The sequence below is a fragment of the Piliocolobus tephrosceles genome, chromosome 1, assembly GCF_002776525.5.
Source record: "Piliocolobus tephrosceles isolate RC106 chromosome 1, ASM277652v3, whole genome shotgun sequence".
Lineage (NCBI taxonomy): Eukaryota > Metazoa > Chordata > Mammalia > Primates > Cercopithecidae > Piliocolobus > Piliocolobus tephrosceles.
In genome coordinates this window covers 193,497,042-193,513,950 of record NC_045434.1, presented here as the reverse complement: position 1 = coordinate 193,513,950, position 16,909 = coordinate 193,497,042, and the positions used below count along the sequence as shown (strand labels likewise).

The following is a 16,909-nucleotide window of genomic DNA, read 5'->3' as shown; positions in this document are numbered from 1 at the left end:
GACAGAGTGAGACTCCGTCTCAAAAAAAAAAAAAAAAAAAGAAAATACAAAAATTAGCTGGGCATGGTGGCGAGCACCTGTAATCCCAGCTACTTGGGAGGCTGAGTCAGGGGAATCACTTTAACCTGGGAGGCGATGGTTGCAGTGAGCTGAGATCGTGCCATTGCACTCTAGCCTGGGTGACAAGAGCAAGACTCCATCTCAAAAAAAAAAGAATATTTTAAATTCATAGTCACCCCTTTTCCAACTACATGTCTGTGTGAGATCAGATTTCTTCACATACTGCCAAATCAATATATTGCAACAGATTGAATGCAGAAGCAATTGGGAGAATTCAGCTGTCTTCTATGCCAGACATTGAAGAGATTTGTAAATATGTAAAGCAAAGTTACCTTTTCATTACTTTTTCAGAAAATATTGGTATTTTTCAGAAATTATGTTATTTATGTTAAAAAATAATGGGATTACTGTTATTTTATTTTATTTTGAGATGGAGTTTCACTCTTTTCACCCAGGCTGGAGTGTAATGGTGCGATCTCGACTCACTGCAATCTCCGCCTCCTGGGTTCAAATGATTCTCGTGCCTCAGCCTCCCAAGTAGCTGGGATTACAAGTGCCTGCCACCACACTTGGCTAATTTTTGTATTTTTAGCAGAGACAGGGTTTCACCATGTTGGCCAAGCTGGTCCTCAACTCCTGACCTCAGGTGATCTGCCTGCCTTGGCCTGCCAAAGTGCTGGTATTACAGAAGTGAGCCACCGTGCTTGGCTGGATAACTGTTACTTTTTAGAAATTTAATAAGCATTTTAAATTTTCCTTAGTTAAAACAATTTTAATATAGTGAATACTAATAGCTATAAGCCACATAAAGAAAAGCTCTTGGCCAGGTGCAGTGGCTCATGTCTGTAATCCCAGCACTTTGGAAGGCCAAGGCGGCCAGATCACCTGAAGTCGGGAGTTCAAGACCAGCCTGACCAATATGGAGAAACCCTGTCTCTACTAAAAATACAAAATCAGCTGGGCATGGTGGCACCTGCCTATAATCCCAGCTCCTCAGGAGGCTGAGGCAGAAGTATCACTTGAACCCGGGAGGTGGAGGTTGCGGTGAGCCGAGATCGCGCCATTGCACTCCAGCCTCGGCAACAAAAGTGAAACTCCATCTCAGAAAAAGAGAAAGAAAAGCTCTTTAGGGTCCTCAATAATTTTTAAAATAATTGTTAAGAGAATAAAGAGGTCCTGAGATCAAAAAAGTTTGAGAACCACTGAGCTAGGGCAATAGGGCACCATAGTTAAAAGCTTGAGCTCTGGAGTCAGCCTTTCTTTAAATTCAGACTCCATTCCTTGTTAGCTGTGTGCCTCTCGGTAAGTTACTTAAGTTCTCTAAGCTTTTTTGGTTTTTTCATCTGAAAAATAAGGGCAATATTTTGAATTTTCTAATTGTTAAATCAGAAAATTTATATAAAGTGATTAGTACAATGACAGTATATAGTGAGAGTTCAAATATCTGCTAGGATAATAGTAATTCTCGGCCGGGCACCATGGCTCACACCTGTAATCGCAGCACTTTGGGAGGCCAAGGCAGGTGGATCACGAGGTCAAGAGATTGAGACCATCCTAGCCAACATGGTGAAACCCCATCTCTACTAAAAATAGAAAAATTAGCTGGGCGTGGTGGCGTGCACCTGTAGCCCCAGCTACTCTGGAGGCTGAGGCAGGAGAATCGCTTGAACCTAGGAGGCGGAGGTTGCAATGAGCTGAGATCATGCCACTGCGCTCTAGCCTGGGTGACAAAGCGAGACTCCATCTAAAAAATAAGTAAATAAATAAATAAATAAATAAATAAATAAATAAATAAAAATTCTTATCCTCACTTTACAAGTGACGAATGTATGTGTCTTGGTTTGGAGAACTAGTTTTAAACTTTTATCAGAATTTAAACCCAGTTAGGTGAAACAATCTCAAGGGACAAATGGCTATAGTTCAGTTGACGTTCTGTTAGGGATGTGGTAGAAATTGAGCAATAATGGATCACCATGACCAGAACATTTAGGAGTCTGTCATCTTGGAATTTACTTGCTCGTTTTTGGAAAGATTTGCAACCCTCACAAACCCAAAGGAACAGTTTAATTATGTCCAACAACATGGGATTTTAACTAATCCAAAGAAACTTCCCGCTGATGCATATGCATTTTACTATGCATTGGAAAGTGCAGTATAAGCACTTCTCAAATAGAAGACAGCCTGCGTAAATGGAATCCTTAGTAGTGGCCCTTTGCCCAGACTGGGATTTTAAAGCTATAATTAACACTTTAAATTTACACTAGCAAATCAAGCTTTAAAATTAATCGCCCTCCATTTATGGGTATTAGGAAGGTAGGTAAACTTGTCTATTGTCCCCCACTTAATTATTTGAAATCACAATCCTTAATTAGGAGATATAGCAAACATTATTAAAAGGCGGTCACGTAACACTGGAATTCACTGAATAGCTCTATCCTGATCCCACTTGCTCGAAATAAATGCAGGGAAACTTTATTGTAACTTCTGTTTTTAATGAGCAAGAGTTAACCAGTGCCAGAGCTTCCTCGTCAGGTACTTTTGTAAGCTCAGTACTTGCAAGTAGTCAATTATTAGGTGGTACTGAATAAATTCAAGACAGTACTTTTAATGGTTTAGAGGTGTCTAATCTCTTCCCAGCTGGTTTGTTATGACTTTCAAAGGTCTTGGAAATTTTAGGGAAAACCTTGATCATTAAAATTTAAGGCAAAAAGTAATTTATTTTATGGTATTAATTTTTCAAATATGCATGTTGTGTTAACATGCACAGATGTCTGTGGGTGGTGAGATTATAGATTTTCTTTTCTGTGCTCTTAATGATATTTTCCAAATTTTATACAGTAAATGTGTATGATTTTTATAATTGGAAAAAGCTTTCTGGCAACACTAGATGGGGCAGAGCAAGGTAGTCATCCATGCAGAGGGGCAGTCAGGCTTGGAATATTGAGGCCTAAGCAGAGTGAGGAGTGGGTTCATGCGTTGGAGGGTAGCCTGGCATGAAGAGTCAGAGCTCAAGTGGATGAGGATGGTAGTCATGTGTGGGCACCTGGTGGTGGGTTTCAGAAGCCAAGCAGAGCAAGAAGGGCATCCATGTGGGGGAAAGGCCTACACAAGATGTGGAGGGCATCCATACGGGGTGGTGCTTGATGCAGAGTGTCAAAGCCTAAGCAGGGTGAAGAGATGGTCCCACACCAGCAGTCAGATCCCTGGTGAGGTAAGGAGGACATCCACGTGTGCTGAGTAGCCCAGAATAGGGAATTCAAGGTTTAAGTAGAGTGAGGAGGGCATCCACATACGGTAGGGGTTTGTGGCTGCAATGAGAGATTATATGATTATATAGAGGGAGTGATTAAATTAGTCAATGTATTCAGGGTGATGGGAGCCAGGTTTCTCACTGTCAGTAAAGGGAGACACAAATTATGGAAAGGGAGAAACTAAAATGAACCCGGTTAAGATATTGCGTTAAAACTGGAAGCTTCAATGTGAACTTGTGGTTTCCAATATATAGATAGGTAGATATAGAAATATAGATGTGAAAAGGTAGATACATACACAGATACATACTCTAACTCTACATTGTGTCAGAAGGAAGTACTGGAAAAATGATGGGAAATGGTCAGGACACAGAATCCAGCTTAGAGAGGTTCCCACTGACCATATCTGGGGCAATTTAAGCATTAAAATAGATAAGGAAAAGAATTGATATAATGCATTAAATAAAACGAAAATTCATGAGTCAGTACTGATATAAATAAATAAATTGAAATTTTAAGGCTGTGCATGGTGGCTCATGCCTGTCACTGCAGCACTTTTGGAGACTGAGGTAGGCTGATTGCTTGAGCCCAAGAGTTCAAGACCAGCCTGGCCAACATGGTGAGACCCCATCTCTACAAAAAAAAAAAAAAAAAAATTAGCTGGGTGTGATGGCACATGCCTGTAGTCCCAGCTACTGGGGACTGGGCAACAAAGGGAGCTCCTGTCTCTACAAAAAATAAAAATATTAGTAAATTAACTGGGTGTGGTGGCACACGCCTGTGGTCCAGCTACTCAGGAGGCTGAGGTGAGAGGATCAATTGAACCCAGGAGGTCAAGGCTGCAGTGAGCCATGATGGTGCCACTGCACTGCAGTCTGGGTGACAGAGCAAAACCCTGTCTCTTAAAAAAATTTTTTTTTGACTTGGCATGGTGGCTCACGCCTTTAATCCCAGCACTTTGGGAGGCTGAGATGGGCAGATCACGAGGTCAGGAGTTTGAGATCAGCCTAGCCAATATGGTGAAACCCCATCTCTACAAAAAATGCAAAAATTAGAAAAAAAAAAAAAAAGTCATTAAATTAGAATTATATTTTTTAAAAAATTGTAAAGGGACCTTGTTGTGTTATGCAACCTGAAGTACAGTGCTATTTACAGGTGTGATTGTAACTCGCAGCCTTAAACTCAAGCAATCTACCTGCCTCAGCCTCCCAAGTAGCTGAGACTACAGGTCACCACACCCAGCTAAAATTATTCTTTTTCTTTTTTTAGAGACGAGGTCTCTCTGTGTTGCCTGGGCTCATAGACTCAAGCAATCCTCCTGCCTCAGCCTCCAGAGTAGCTAGAACTATAGGTGCGTGCCACTGAGCCTGGCTAAAAATTAGGTAAAAAAATTTTAAATGCAAACATCAGCCAAACTTCAAATATAAATGTTATTTTCAACTAACAAGGAAGTTTTAAAGATCTCTCCTTATTTGTTTGTTTGTTTGTTTGTTTGTGAGATGGAGTTTCACTCTTGTTGCCCAGGCTGGAGTGCAATGACGCAGTCTCAGCTTACCACAACCTCTGCCTCTGGGGTTCAAGCGATTCTCCTGCCTCAGCCTCCTGAGTAGCTGGGATTACAGGAATGCGCCACCATGCCTGGCTAATGTTGTATTTTTAGTAGAGATGGGGTTTCTCTGTGTTGGTCAGACTGGTCTTGGATTCCCTCGGGTGATCCACCCGCCTCAGCCTCCCAAAGTGCTGGGATTACAGACGTGAGCCACCGTGCCTGGCCTGATCTCTCCTTATTTTTTAAAGCATGCTTATTTATAGAAGCATGTAACTACATACTATGAAATTTAAATCTGTATTCAAATTGATTGACCCCCATTAATGTCCCTTAGGGTAGGGTAGGAGGAGTGAGTATAGGGAAGATTTTATCATAATTACTTTATTTAATGTTTTAAAATTTGTCTTCACATTCAAGTGATCCAAATTGTGTCTCTTAATTTTATGATTTGTGTGCAGATGAACCACTGGACTATCAGAAAACTAAGGCTGCAATAATAACTATTCATGTCTATAAAGCAGTTTTACAACCATTATCTCATTTTGATCCTAATAGTAACATTCATTCATTCAGCAAAAACAAAAAAGTCATTGCCTATCCTAGTATCTGGAAATATGCATTATTATGATTGTTTCATAGAGGAGATGGAGTGAGACACTGGCTGGCCACTCATAAGTACCAAAGCCTGGATTCCAGCCCAAGTGTTGTGACTTGAGTTCTGACTTAAGTCTGCTGTCTCAATTAAGGGTCCTAACTTGCCTGTGATAATGTAATCCCTGAGAACCTGTTTCTTCAACAGCAAAATGAAATTGTTGTACTCTTTGTTCAAGCTCCTTTCTAGCTTCAAAATCCTAAAATTCAGCTGGAGTGGTGACTCACGCTTGTAATCCCACCATTTTGGAAGGCTGAGGCTGGAGGATGGCTTGAGCCTAGGAGTTCAAGATCAGCCTGGGCAATATACCAAGACCCCTTCTGTACAAAAAATAAGAAAATTAGCTGGACATGATGGCATGCACCTGTAGACCCAGCTACTCAGGAGTCTGGAGGTGGGAGGATCACTTGAGCCTGGGAAGTGGAGGTTGCAGTGAGCTGTGTTAGCACCATTGCACTGCAGTCTGGGTGACAGAGTGAGACCCTGTCTCAAAAAACAAACAAACAAAAATTCTAAAATTCATCTCGTCGATAATGGTAACAACAACAACAGAAACAAAATAGGAGTGATGTTAACTAGAAAAAAATGTAACTTAGATGGAAAAAAATTAAAAACTACAAAACTTTCCTGAAATGTTTTTAATGACTTGAATATACAAACTTGCATAAGGGGCTAATTTTCCCATTCTCCTTTTTTTAATCTTCAATTTCAGGTTCATTAATAAATAGAATTAGGTGTGATGCTTCAGTGCTTGTGAAAATAAGTTTGTTCATGAAGGCTAAGTCAGTAACAAATCCACAGCCTCTCTCCTGTTATATACATATTTTGGTGGTTGTTGTTCCAAGGAATCCTTTGTCCTTTTAATTAGGGTAAAGACAGATGGATTTGGAAGACACTTTTCCTTGTTAAATGAAGAGACCCCTGCAGCTTTCTGTAGCTTGAGGCAGTCTTATGGGAAACTGGCATTTACATGTTTTTCCCTTAGGGATGTGGCTACCTTATTGTTACTGTTAAGTTATACTTGATTGGTCTGAATTGTGCAGCATTAGAAGTGAAATTTTTGTCTTGAAAGCTCTATATAACAGCTCATGAACACTTTTCAAAAGAGGGGAAATTTATAGAGGAGAAGAAAAGACTCACAGCGAGTGTTTAGACAGTGAGACTGACTGTTTTCAAACAAATCTAATTCATTATATGCCTGGTAATGAAGACATATTAATAACAGAGAAAGCAGCCCCATTATCTATGTGCTACTGTTAACCAGTTTATTTTGTTTATATCAGTGGGCAGGACACCATCTGTTACCAGAAATTTTCTTTTCATCAAGCCTACCCCGATTAAGAGTCCTCAGTTAAGTAACATCAGCTGCCCTCTTGTTTAATTTCCATAACTCAATTCAGGGGTATGGAGAGAAAAGGGCAGCTATAAGAGGATATTGTAAATTATACCATGCCCTCTGAGGATTTAATTTGGTCATCTCCTTGGCAAGAAAAATTAGTGGGAGGAGCTTATGTGTGTTGGAGAAAAAGAGTGAAGAGAAGGGGGCAGAAATAATGATAGATGAAATAGCTTTAAGGAAATTGTTTAGTAGGATTAAAAAAAATTTTTTTGTAGCTTTTTGGTCACTTTTTGTCTGCTCACATTGTCTTTTTCTAAGGTATATTTTAATTATTTAGATACAGGTAGTGATGAGTTCTGTTCCATAATAACCTACTTTCAGGACTAGGAAATATAGCTTATATACATAGTGGTATGTATATGTTCATGTGTTAAAAATACAATGAATATGTAAATGTTACTGTAAATGATGACACTATAACACTGAAAGAATTTTATGTTTTTATTCTATCAAAGGTCCATGACTCCAGCTCAGGCTGACTTGGAGTTTCTTGAGAATGCTAAAAAGTTGTCTATGTATGGAGTTGATCTTCATAAAGCAAAGGTAATGATATCTTTGTCCTTTATTAATATGCCTGTGGAAGACATTATATGATACATGTCTGTTATGTATGTATCACATCTGTGTCATATAATACTTCTTACCAACATCTGGGGTATTTTAAAACATTCAAAAGAGATAGTAGACTGGGCACAGCAGCTTATGCCTCTAGTCCCAGCTACTTGGGAGGCCGAGGTGGGAAGATCACTTGAGTCTAGGAGATGGAGGGTACAGTGAGCCATGATTGTGCCACTGCATTCCAGCCCTGGCGACAGAGCAAGACCCCGTCTCAAAAAAAAAAAAAAAAAAAGAGTACTTCTTGTTATCGTTTTAAGTGTATCAGTTAAATCAGTCAACTGTATCAATTGAATTTGCCCCTTAGCAATTCCACCCTCAGAATAAAGTTTCATATGCAAACTACTGTTAAGATCAAAAGATAGCCCCTAGAGAAAAAGAAATTGATTTTCCTAACATGCAGTAACATTTGAAAATAGAGTAGTGGGCAGCAAGGCCTGTTTCACAGCTAGCATCACCTACATCGAATCACCGAAGATGTTCATTCAATATGTAGATCCCTGAGCTTCTCTCAGATGTATGGAATTAATTTGGAGGAGAGGTTCTAGAATCTCCAGATTTAAAGAGCATCCAAATGATTCCAATTCACGCTTGAATCTGAGAACCATTGGCCTAGAGTAGTGGTTCTCAAAGTATGGTGTCTGAGTCAGCAACATTTAATATCACCTAGGAACTTGTTAGAAATGCACATTTCAGGCCCGATCCCAGGCCTGCTGAGTTAGACTCTCTGGGGGTGGAGCTCAGCAATCCATTTTAACAAGCTCTCCAAGTTATTCTGATACACACTGAATGAACCACAGTGGCTCATTCAAAAACCAGTTGGGTAGGGCCCTGGAAACTTGAACTTTAATCCTAGTTCTACCTAATACAACCTAACAGAATGAATACTTAAGGAAAGTCTCCTTACTTCTCTTATCTTCAGCTACTAAAGTTGCTGGGGAGGTTCAGTGCCAGTGTGGTGGCTCACACCTGTAATCCCAACAATTTGGGAGGCTGAGGCGGTTGATCGCTCAAGCTCGGGAGTTCAAGACCAGATTGGGGAACATGGTGAAACCCCGTCTCCACAGAAAATACAAAAAATTAGGCATGGTGGCACGTGTCTTTGGTGGTCCCACCTACTCAGGAGGCTGAGGTGGGAGGATTGTTTGAGCCCAGGAGGTAGAGGCTGCAGTGAGCCTAGATTGCACCACTGCACTCCAGCCTGGGTGACAGTTGAGACTCTTATCTTAAGAAAAAAAATTTGTTCTGGATTGTTTTGGGCTGAGTACTACAACTTCTATGAATCTCTAACGTATAAGAAGATCCAGTACATCAGGTTAGGTATGTTTGTAAAACTGAAATGGTTAGATTTTGCTTCACAATTCCTGCTGGAAACTGGTGTCAATTCAGGTATTGATGGAGTCAGGGAGCATGTTCCTTTCCCAAATATTATAAAGCAAATTGTTTCTCCAAAGTGAAATGTAGTGATACCCACAAGCTTTAAAAATTTAAGAGGGCATCTTCTCAGAAATTCTCAGTTACATAGTCACTGAATTGGAACTGTATGTAATTCCTACTTCTCTGTTATAACACGGGTAGGCACTAATATATTTCTCTATACTCATTTTTGAGGAAAGAGTAGTCAAGAAGCATTTAACGGCCGGGCGCGGTGGCTCAAGCCTGTAATCCCAGCACTTTGGGAGGCCGAGACGGGCGGATCACGAGGTCAGGAGATCGAGACCATCCTGGCTAACACGGTGAAACCCCGTCTCTACTAAAAATACAAAAAACTAGCCGGGCGAGGTGGCGGGCGCCTGTAGTCCCAGCTACTCCGGAGGCTGAGGCAGGAGAATGGCGTAAACCCGGGAGGCGGAACTTGCAGTGAGCTGAGATCCGGCCACTGCACTCTAGCCCGGGCGACAGAGCAAGACTCCGTCTCAAAAAAAAAAAAAAAAAAAAAAAAAGAAGCATTTAACTTTGTGTTTTGATTACTTAGCTAAACAAACTGTTAGCTGTAGGGACTAAGGTGAAATTTATTTTCTTTGAATTACAGACATAGATGATTAATATTACATATTTAATTTTTTAAAGTTGTCTTTAATAAAGAGGCATGTAAATATGATTTCATTGTGCCTTAATGTAACTTCTTGACTTAGGGATCATATTTTTAATTTAATATACTTAACATCAATTTTAATAACCTAAGATTGTCTTGTGCTGAGTTTATACAGGAATAGTCAACTCCTACACTTAACATGATTTCTGGAGCTGTTAACACTTTATCATAAAAAACAAGAATTATATTAATAATTGTGAATGTGTATTTGGTAGTATACATAGCTCCAAGCCCTGCTCTCCAGGAAGTCATGACTGCCGATTTAAACATAATAGGTCCATAAATTATAATTGTTAGGCTGACCTTTATTATTCATTGTATGTTTTACAACTGTTTTTGATTGTTATCTTCAGATTATCTAGTAATAGTCAACAGCGTATTGAATACTTTGCTCCAGACTGAAATGCTAACATTTTTCTTTTTCAGGACTTGGAAGGAGTAGATATCATCCTAGGTGTCTGCTCTAGTGGCCTTCTGGTTTACAAAGATAAGCTGAGAATTAACCGCTTCCCTTGGCCCAAAGTGCTGAAGATTTCTTATAAACGTAGCAGCTTTTTCATCAAGATTCGGCCTGGAGAGGTACAGAATTTGTATTTCCTTCCCCCCAAACCAGACACAGACTGTATTTGAAATATCTACATTTCCATTTTCCTTATTAAGTCATCTGAGAAGTCTCTCTGTAGTTAACTTTTCAAGGGCTGATAATTCTGTTTTCTAAGTTGATTAGTCCTGTGATGCGGCTGCTTTTCCTTACGACTGGTCTTCTGAACATTTCACTTTTTGTATGTAAATATACCATTGCAAAAAAGTTAAAGTTGGACTGATAGATTTGTTCCTTACTCCAAGCAAAAACTTAATGGAAAAATATTTTTAAATTGAGTAGCATGAGATTTTAAAATTATTTATGGGGATAAATTACTCATGTTTGGCACCACCAATCCTTTACCTTATATAATTAAAATTTATTTGTATGCATAGCTTCTTGTGGTTACTGAGAGTGGGTTCTAGGGCCAAGTTCTAGATTTGTAATAGAGTTGGATGTTCAACTTTGTACCAGTTAATTCATTTATTAGTTGGTTTCAGGATATACTAATGCTGGCCAAATTTAACTTTTGTATAGAAGAGCCGTTATGGAATAGCATAAAATTGTTTAAGTAGGAATTAAAGTTTTTAAAACAGTTCTGGCTTCTTTTCTGCTACATACTAAACAAAAGACTGTACAAATCTAAGGCTTGGCTTCCTTATCATTTGAGCAGATAATACCTTCTCCATCATAGTTATTTGAAGATCAAATGAGATGACAGCTGTGTAAGTTCTATATAGGAAATGATACTAACCTAAGGTGGCTTTTTTGTGTGTTTATCACCATCTGCTGGCGAAAAATGGCTCATTATTTCTGCCTGCAAATTCTGAATGTGAAGCCTTAAAACTCTTGGATAGGAATTACCATAGAAGCATTTATTTTGTACCATAATTATTTACCTTTGCCTAACAACAGAGCAATCAGTGTCTTCCCTTAAAATTTCAAATTCAAGAGTTATTCAATCAACAAATACTTATTGAGAGCTTTCCTGTGTCAGACACTATTCTAGGGACTAGAAATATAACAGCAAATTAGAATCCCATCCCTCACACATGTTAATATGATAATGGGAAGTCCTTGACTTCTAAAAATGTAAAATTCTTATTTAAGAAGGCAATCAGGAACAATAGGATTTTGAGAAACAGTATTGTGGCAGCAGTAGATGATTTAGCAGTGGCATGGTATGGTGAAGAGGGTGAAAATCTGGTTCTGTTATTTCATAGCTGTGAGACTGAGCAAATAACTTACTGACCTCAGTTTCTTCATATGTAAAAATATAGATGATACTATCTAATCATAGTGTTACTGGCAATAGTAAGCACTCAAAATAAATGTCAGTTTCCTTTCCATCTTATAAAATATACTTAAAGTAGAAACAAAGAGGCAAGAGGTCAACAGAACAGTGTTTCTACTAGCCCTGGCAGAATATGGTTTGCTTCAGTAAGTAAGAGGAATCTAGATAAATTAATGATCAATCAGAGGAAAAAAGAAATATTTAATGATTCAAGAATCTGAGATTAATTCAAGATATCTATTGTACAACATGGTGACTAACATTGATAACAATGTATTGTATTCTTGAAAAATTGCTAAGAGACTAGATTTTAAGTTTTCTCACCTTGAAAAAAAATTATGTCAGGTAATTCATATGTTAATCAGCTCAATATAGCCATTTCACAATGTATACATATTTCTTGGGGTTTTTTGTTTGTTTGTTTGTTTGTTTGAGATGAAGTCTCACTGTGTCACCCAGGCTGGAGTGCAGTGGCATGATCTCAGCTCACTGCAACCTCCACCTCCTGGGTTCAAGTGGTTCTCCTACCTCAGCTTCCTGAGTAGCTGGGATTACAGGTGCGTGCCACCATGCCCGGCTAGTTTTTTTCGTATTTTTAGTAGAGACGAGGTTTCACCATGTTGGTCATGCTGGTCTTGAACTCCTGACCTTGTGATCTGCCCACCTCAGCCTCCCAAAGTGCTGGGATTACAGGCGTGAGCCACCGCACCTGGCATGTATACATATTTCAAAACATGTTGTAGATGATAAGTATGTACAATTTTTATGTGTCAATTTTAAAACTGGATTTAAAAATCTGGCTTGAAATAAAATCTTTAGCTCCTATTACTAATTTCTTTTGCTTAATAATATTGATTGATTGGAGGACTTGGTCAATATCCCATTCCCTCCCTGTTCATTGAATAGTGTCCCAAATGCAGATAGTGACTAAGGAAAAGTAGCGTCTGGACAATCAAAAGGTAACTTAATTGTGTCTCAGAAAAATGTATAGTGAATGTGTGTGTGTTTTCTGGAAAAAAAAAAAAAGCGTAAATTATATGAGATGCATTCCCTGGCTTTCTTACTTTGGAAAATGCCACCCTCAGTGAGTGAATTTCTTTCAATAAGTAGGACAAAATTTCAAATGACATTTTATGTCCTTAAATTGGTAACAGTGGCCTCTTCTGTGGCACCATATTTCTCTGGTATTGTATCACTGTAATCTGGTACTTTATCACATGTAATACTTCATGTCCCATGTTTATTTGTGTTTTTGTAGCAAGAACAATATGAAAGTACTATTGGATTCAAACTTCCCAGTTACCGAGCAGCTAAGAAATTATGGAAAGTCTGTGTAGAACATCACACGTTTTTCAGGTATTATTCTCACTTATTTTTCAAGGATAAATTATTTATAACATTTCTATTTTAAGCCTGCTATTAAAATTCCTTTCATTGTATGACTGGCACTGTTTTATTTAGCTCAGGTGAGATCATCTTAAGCAAGACAAAATGAATCCATTTCTCTCCCTTTGAGTTGAAAAGTATGCCTCAACATTTCCAAAGCACCTGTCTGTGTATGGTAGAAGGAAGAGAGGAGTAAGGAATGAGAACCTGTATTTACTAGGGACTCTGGGATTGCACTAATTGTAACTAAAGTCAGTCCAATTAAGGGGAGTTACCTTCACTTACCTCCACATGGAATTTTTTTTTTTTTTTGAGACAGAATTTCACTCTTGTTGCCCAGGCTGGAGTGCAGTGGTACGATCTTGGTTCACTGCAACCTCCGCCTCCTAGGTTCAAGCAATTCTTCTGCCTCAGCCTCCCAAGTAGCTAGGATTACAGATGCCCACCACCATGCCCAGCTAATTTTTTTTATTTTTAATAGAGACGGAGTTTCACTATGTTGCTCAGGCTGGTCTCAAACTCCTGACCTCAGGTGATCCACTCGCCTTGGCCTCCCAATGTACTGGGATTATAGGCGTGAGCCACCATGCCCGACCGGAATTTTTATTTTTATTTTTTTGTTTTGTTATGTTTTTGTTTATTTTTTTTCCACATGGAATTTCTGTAAGCAATGCTTAACTAATTTTTGTGGGGCTTTTATACTATAAGGTTAAAGATGTGAAGCTGATTTTTTTTTTTTTTTTTTTTTTGAGATGGAGTCTCGCTCTGTTGCCCAAACTGGAGTGCAGTGGCAAATCTCGGCTCACTGCAACCTCCGACTCCTGGGTTCAAGCAATTATCCTGCTTCAGCCTCCTGAGCAGCTGGGATTACAGGTGCACACCACCATGCCTAGCTAATTTTTGTTTTTGTATTTTTAGTAGAGACGGGGTTTCACTGTGTTAACCAGGATGGTCTCGATCTGCTGACCTCATGATCCACCCACCTCGGCCTCCCAAAGTGCTGGGATTACAGGCGTGAGTCACTGCGTTGGCCAACCTTGAAGCTGATTGTTAGCTTAGCTCTAATGAAACCCAGAAAGGGAGCACACAGAACCATATTTGAAGCCCAATAGTACCAGATAATCAGAAGACAGAAGAAAGTATTTCCTCTGCTGTTTGTTTGTGATGGAGTCTTGCTTTGTTGCCAGGCTGGAGTGCAGTCTGTGATCCTGGCTCACTGCTCCTGGGTTCCAGTGATTCTCCTGCCTCAGCCTCCCAAGTAGCTGGGATTACAGATGCCCACGACCACGCCTGGCTATTTTTTATATTTTTGGTAGAGATGGAGTTTCGTTACATTGGCCAGGCTGGTCTCAAACTCCTGACCTTAAGTGATCCGCTCGCCTCGGCCTCCCAGAGTGCTGGGATTACAGGAGTGAGCCACCGTGCCAAGAGGCCATGTTATTAACCCCTTGAATTCATCTACCAAGCATTTTCTGTGTGCTTACCCTTCTTGTATGCACCATGCTAGGCATTGGGAATATACCACAAGATAATTCTAGTCTCTCTCCTGATGGAACACCCAATCTAGTAGAGAAGACAGATCTTAGACAAGTAATTACTTGTATTGAAAGGAGAGTTAGCTAGTTATTTATCAGTTTGCCTTTTTTTTTTTTTTAATGAGACAAGAGTCTCACTCTGTTGCCCAGGCTGGAGTGCAGTCGCGTGATGCCTCAGCCTCTCAAGTAGCTGTGAGTACAGGTGCACACCACCATGCCTGGCTAATTTTTAAATTTTTAGTAGAGACTGGATTTCACCATGTTGACCAGGCTGGTCTCGAACTCCTGACCTTAGGTGATCCACTTGCGTTGGCCTCTCATAGTGCTGGGATTACAGGCGTGAGCCACTGCGCCCGGCCCAGTGTGCCTTTTTAAGAACGTTTCTTTATTATGGGAAATTTCATCTGTAGCAACAGTACAATAAAATCCCCTTGTGTTTATCACCCAGCTTCAATAAGTATCACCCCAAAGCCAATCTTGTTTCATCTATATCCCTACCCATTCCTTCCCCCTACTTCCAAGACTATTTTGAAGCAAATCCCAGGCCTCATGTCATTTCATTCATAAATAAACTTGATTCTTAAAGAGAGAGAAATAATCCTGATGTATTTTCCTTCTATTTATATTTTCATATAATAGCACTATAGCACAGTCAACAAGAAGAAAATTCAAGGAAATTAATATTTCATTTATTTCAAAATGAAACATGAGGGTACATTTTATACCCAATTAAATAATCTTAATTATTGGCATTAACACATTTATTTGTGCTTTTATCATCCCTCCTTCTTTAAAATCAAACCACAAAAGTAGAATTTTTTTTAAAAGAGCAAGGAGGAGTAAAAAATAGTGATTTTTGAATGTTTAATACCTGTGGTATAGATTTCAGCTGCATATTTAAATCCATTGCATCAAAATAAGAGGATACCTTAAAATGTAATGCTCCCTTACATAAAAGAAAGTGTATGTTTGCTGAATTGAAATTAATTACCTCAAAGGGAAAAAGTACTCTCTTTTTGTTAATATTTGATGTAGGAATTTATATATTTATTCAACAAACATTTATTGGGTATCATATTTATGCCAGGCACTATGCCAGAAGCAAAAACACAAAGATGAATAAGCCATGGTGTTTGTTCTTCACTCCTAGAGAATTCAGTCTTATAGGGAAGACCAGCATAGAAATAGATTGTTTAATTCAGTATGGTACAAAGAGTACATAGAATACCATATAGGAAAAAGATGGGGTTCCTAACTGAGTTTAAAAATATACCAAGGCCGGGCGCGGTGGCTCAAGCCTGTAATCCCAGCACTTTGGGAGGCCGAGATGGGCGGATCACGAGGTCAGGAGATCGAGACCCTCCTGGCTAACACGGTGAAACCCCGTCTCTACTAAAAATACAAAAAATTAGCCGGGCGAGGTGGTGGGCGCCTGTGGTCCCAGCCACTCGGGAGGCTGAGGCAGGAGAATGGCGTGAACCCAGGAGGCAGAGGTTGCGGTGAGCTGAGATCCGGCCACTGCACTCTAGCCTGGGCGACAGAGCAAGACTCCGTCTCAAAAAAAAAAAAAAAAAAAAAAATATATATATATACCAAATAACCTGTTAAATAGATTACCAGGCATTAATTGAGTTTGGAGTGCATTTGACAAAGCTGTCATTCTAGTAGAGTGGAAAAAGAACTCTGGGCTTGGACTTTGTTTCTGCCTAATATCCTAACAGCTGTGTGACCTTAAACAAGTAACTTCTTTTTTGAGGTTCAGTTTCCTTTATCTATAAAATAGTGAAAACATTACAAGGATGTAGTAAAAATACTGCAGTGCTGTAAAAACGTTTTGAAAACTGTAAGGCCCTTTCTATAGAGATACGAATGATATTATTAATGTAGGTCCCAACTAAATTATACTGGTTGCTTTGAGAAATGACAAAGAAGCCAAAATAATGATTACTTGATTGAAAATTTCTTAGTAACTATATGGAAACCCTAAGAATTGTTGAAACTTTTTTATTCTTGATTTTGTTTTTAATTTTACAGTTTTAGAATAAGATGAATATATAATAATATGACTATTATGATTTTCCCCCCAGATTGACATCTACAGACACCATTCCCAAAAGCAAATTTCTTGCGCTAGGATCCAAATTTCGATACAGTGGCCGGACTCAAGCTCAGACCAGGCAAGCTAGTGCTCTAATTGACAGGCCCGCCCCACACTTTGAGCGTACAGCAAGTAAACGGGCTTCCCGGAGCCTCGATGGAGGTTTGTATTGAATATTAATTATTTCTTGTGATCATAATTCATTTGGAAAGATAAAGGAAGTACAGTTATCTATAAGAGAACCAAATTAAAGCAGCTTAGGATTGGGCCTGGTGCGGTGGCTCACACCTGTAATCCTAGCACTTTGGGAGGCCAGGGTGGGTGGATTGCCTAAGCTCAGGAGTTTGAGACCAGCCTGGGCAACACAGCAAAACCCCGTCTCTACTAAAAAT

General features: G+C 39.3%; 1 protein-coding gene across 16 annotated transcripts in view; it reads left to right on the top strand.

The window, feature by feature from the left end:
• EPB41 (erythrocyte membrane protein band 4.1) overlaps positions 1-16,909 on the top strand; it is a 244,419-nt gene that overhangs the window by 144,249 nt on the left and 83,261 nt on the right. For all 16 annotated transcript variants that reach the window (XR_003309970.1, XM_031934452.1, XM_031934447.1 and 13 more), the window contains 4 exons: positions 7,367-7,454; positions 10,048-10,200; positions 12,757-12,854; positions 16,507-16,679. Coding sequence is in view for 15 of the 16 variants with exons in the window: in XM_031934452.1 (XP_031790312.1) it covers positions 7,367-7,454; positions 10,048-10,200; positions 12,757-12,854; positions 16,507-16,679 (512 nt within the window). In the remaining variant the exon portion in view is untranslated. The remainder of the gene's footprint in view (positions 1-7,366; positions 7,455-10,047; positions 10,201-12,756; positions 12,855-16,506; positions 16,680-16,909) is intronic.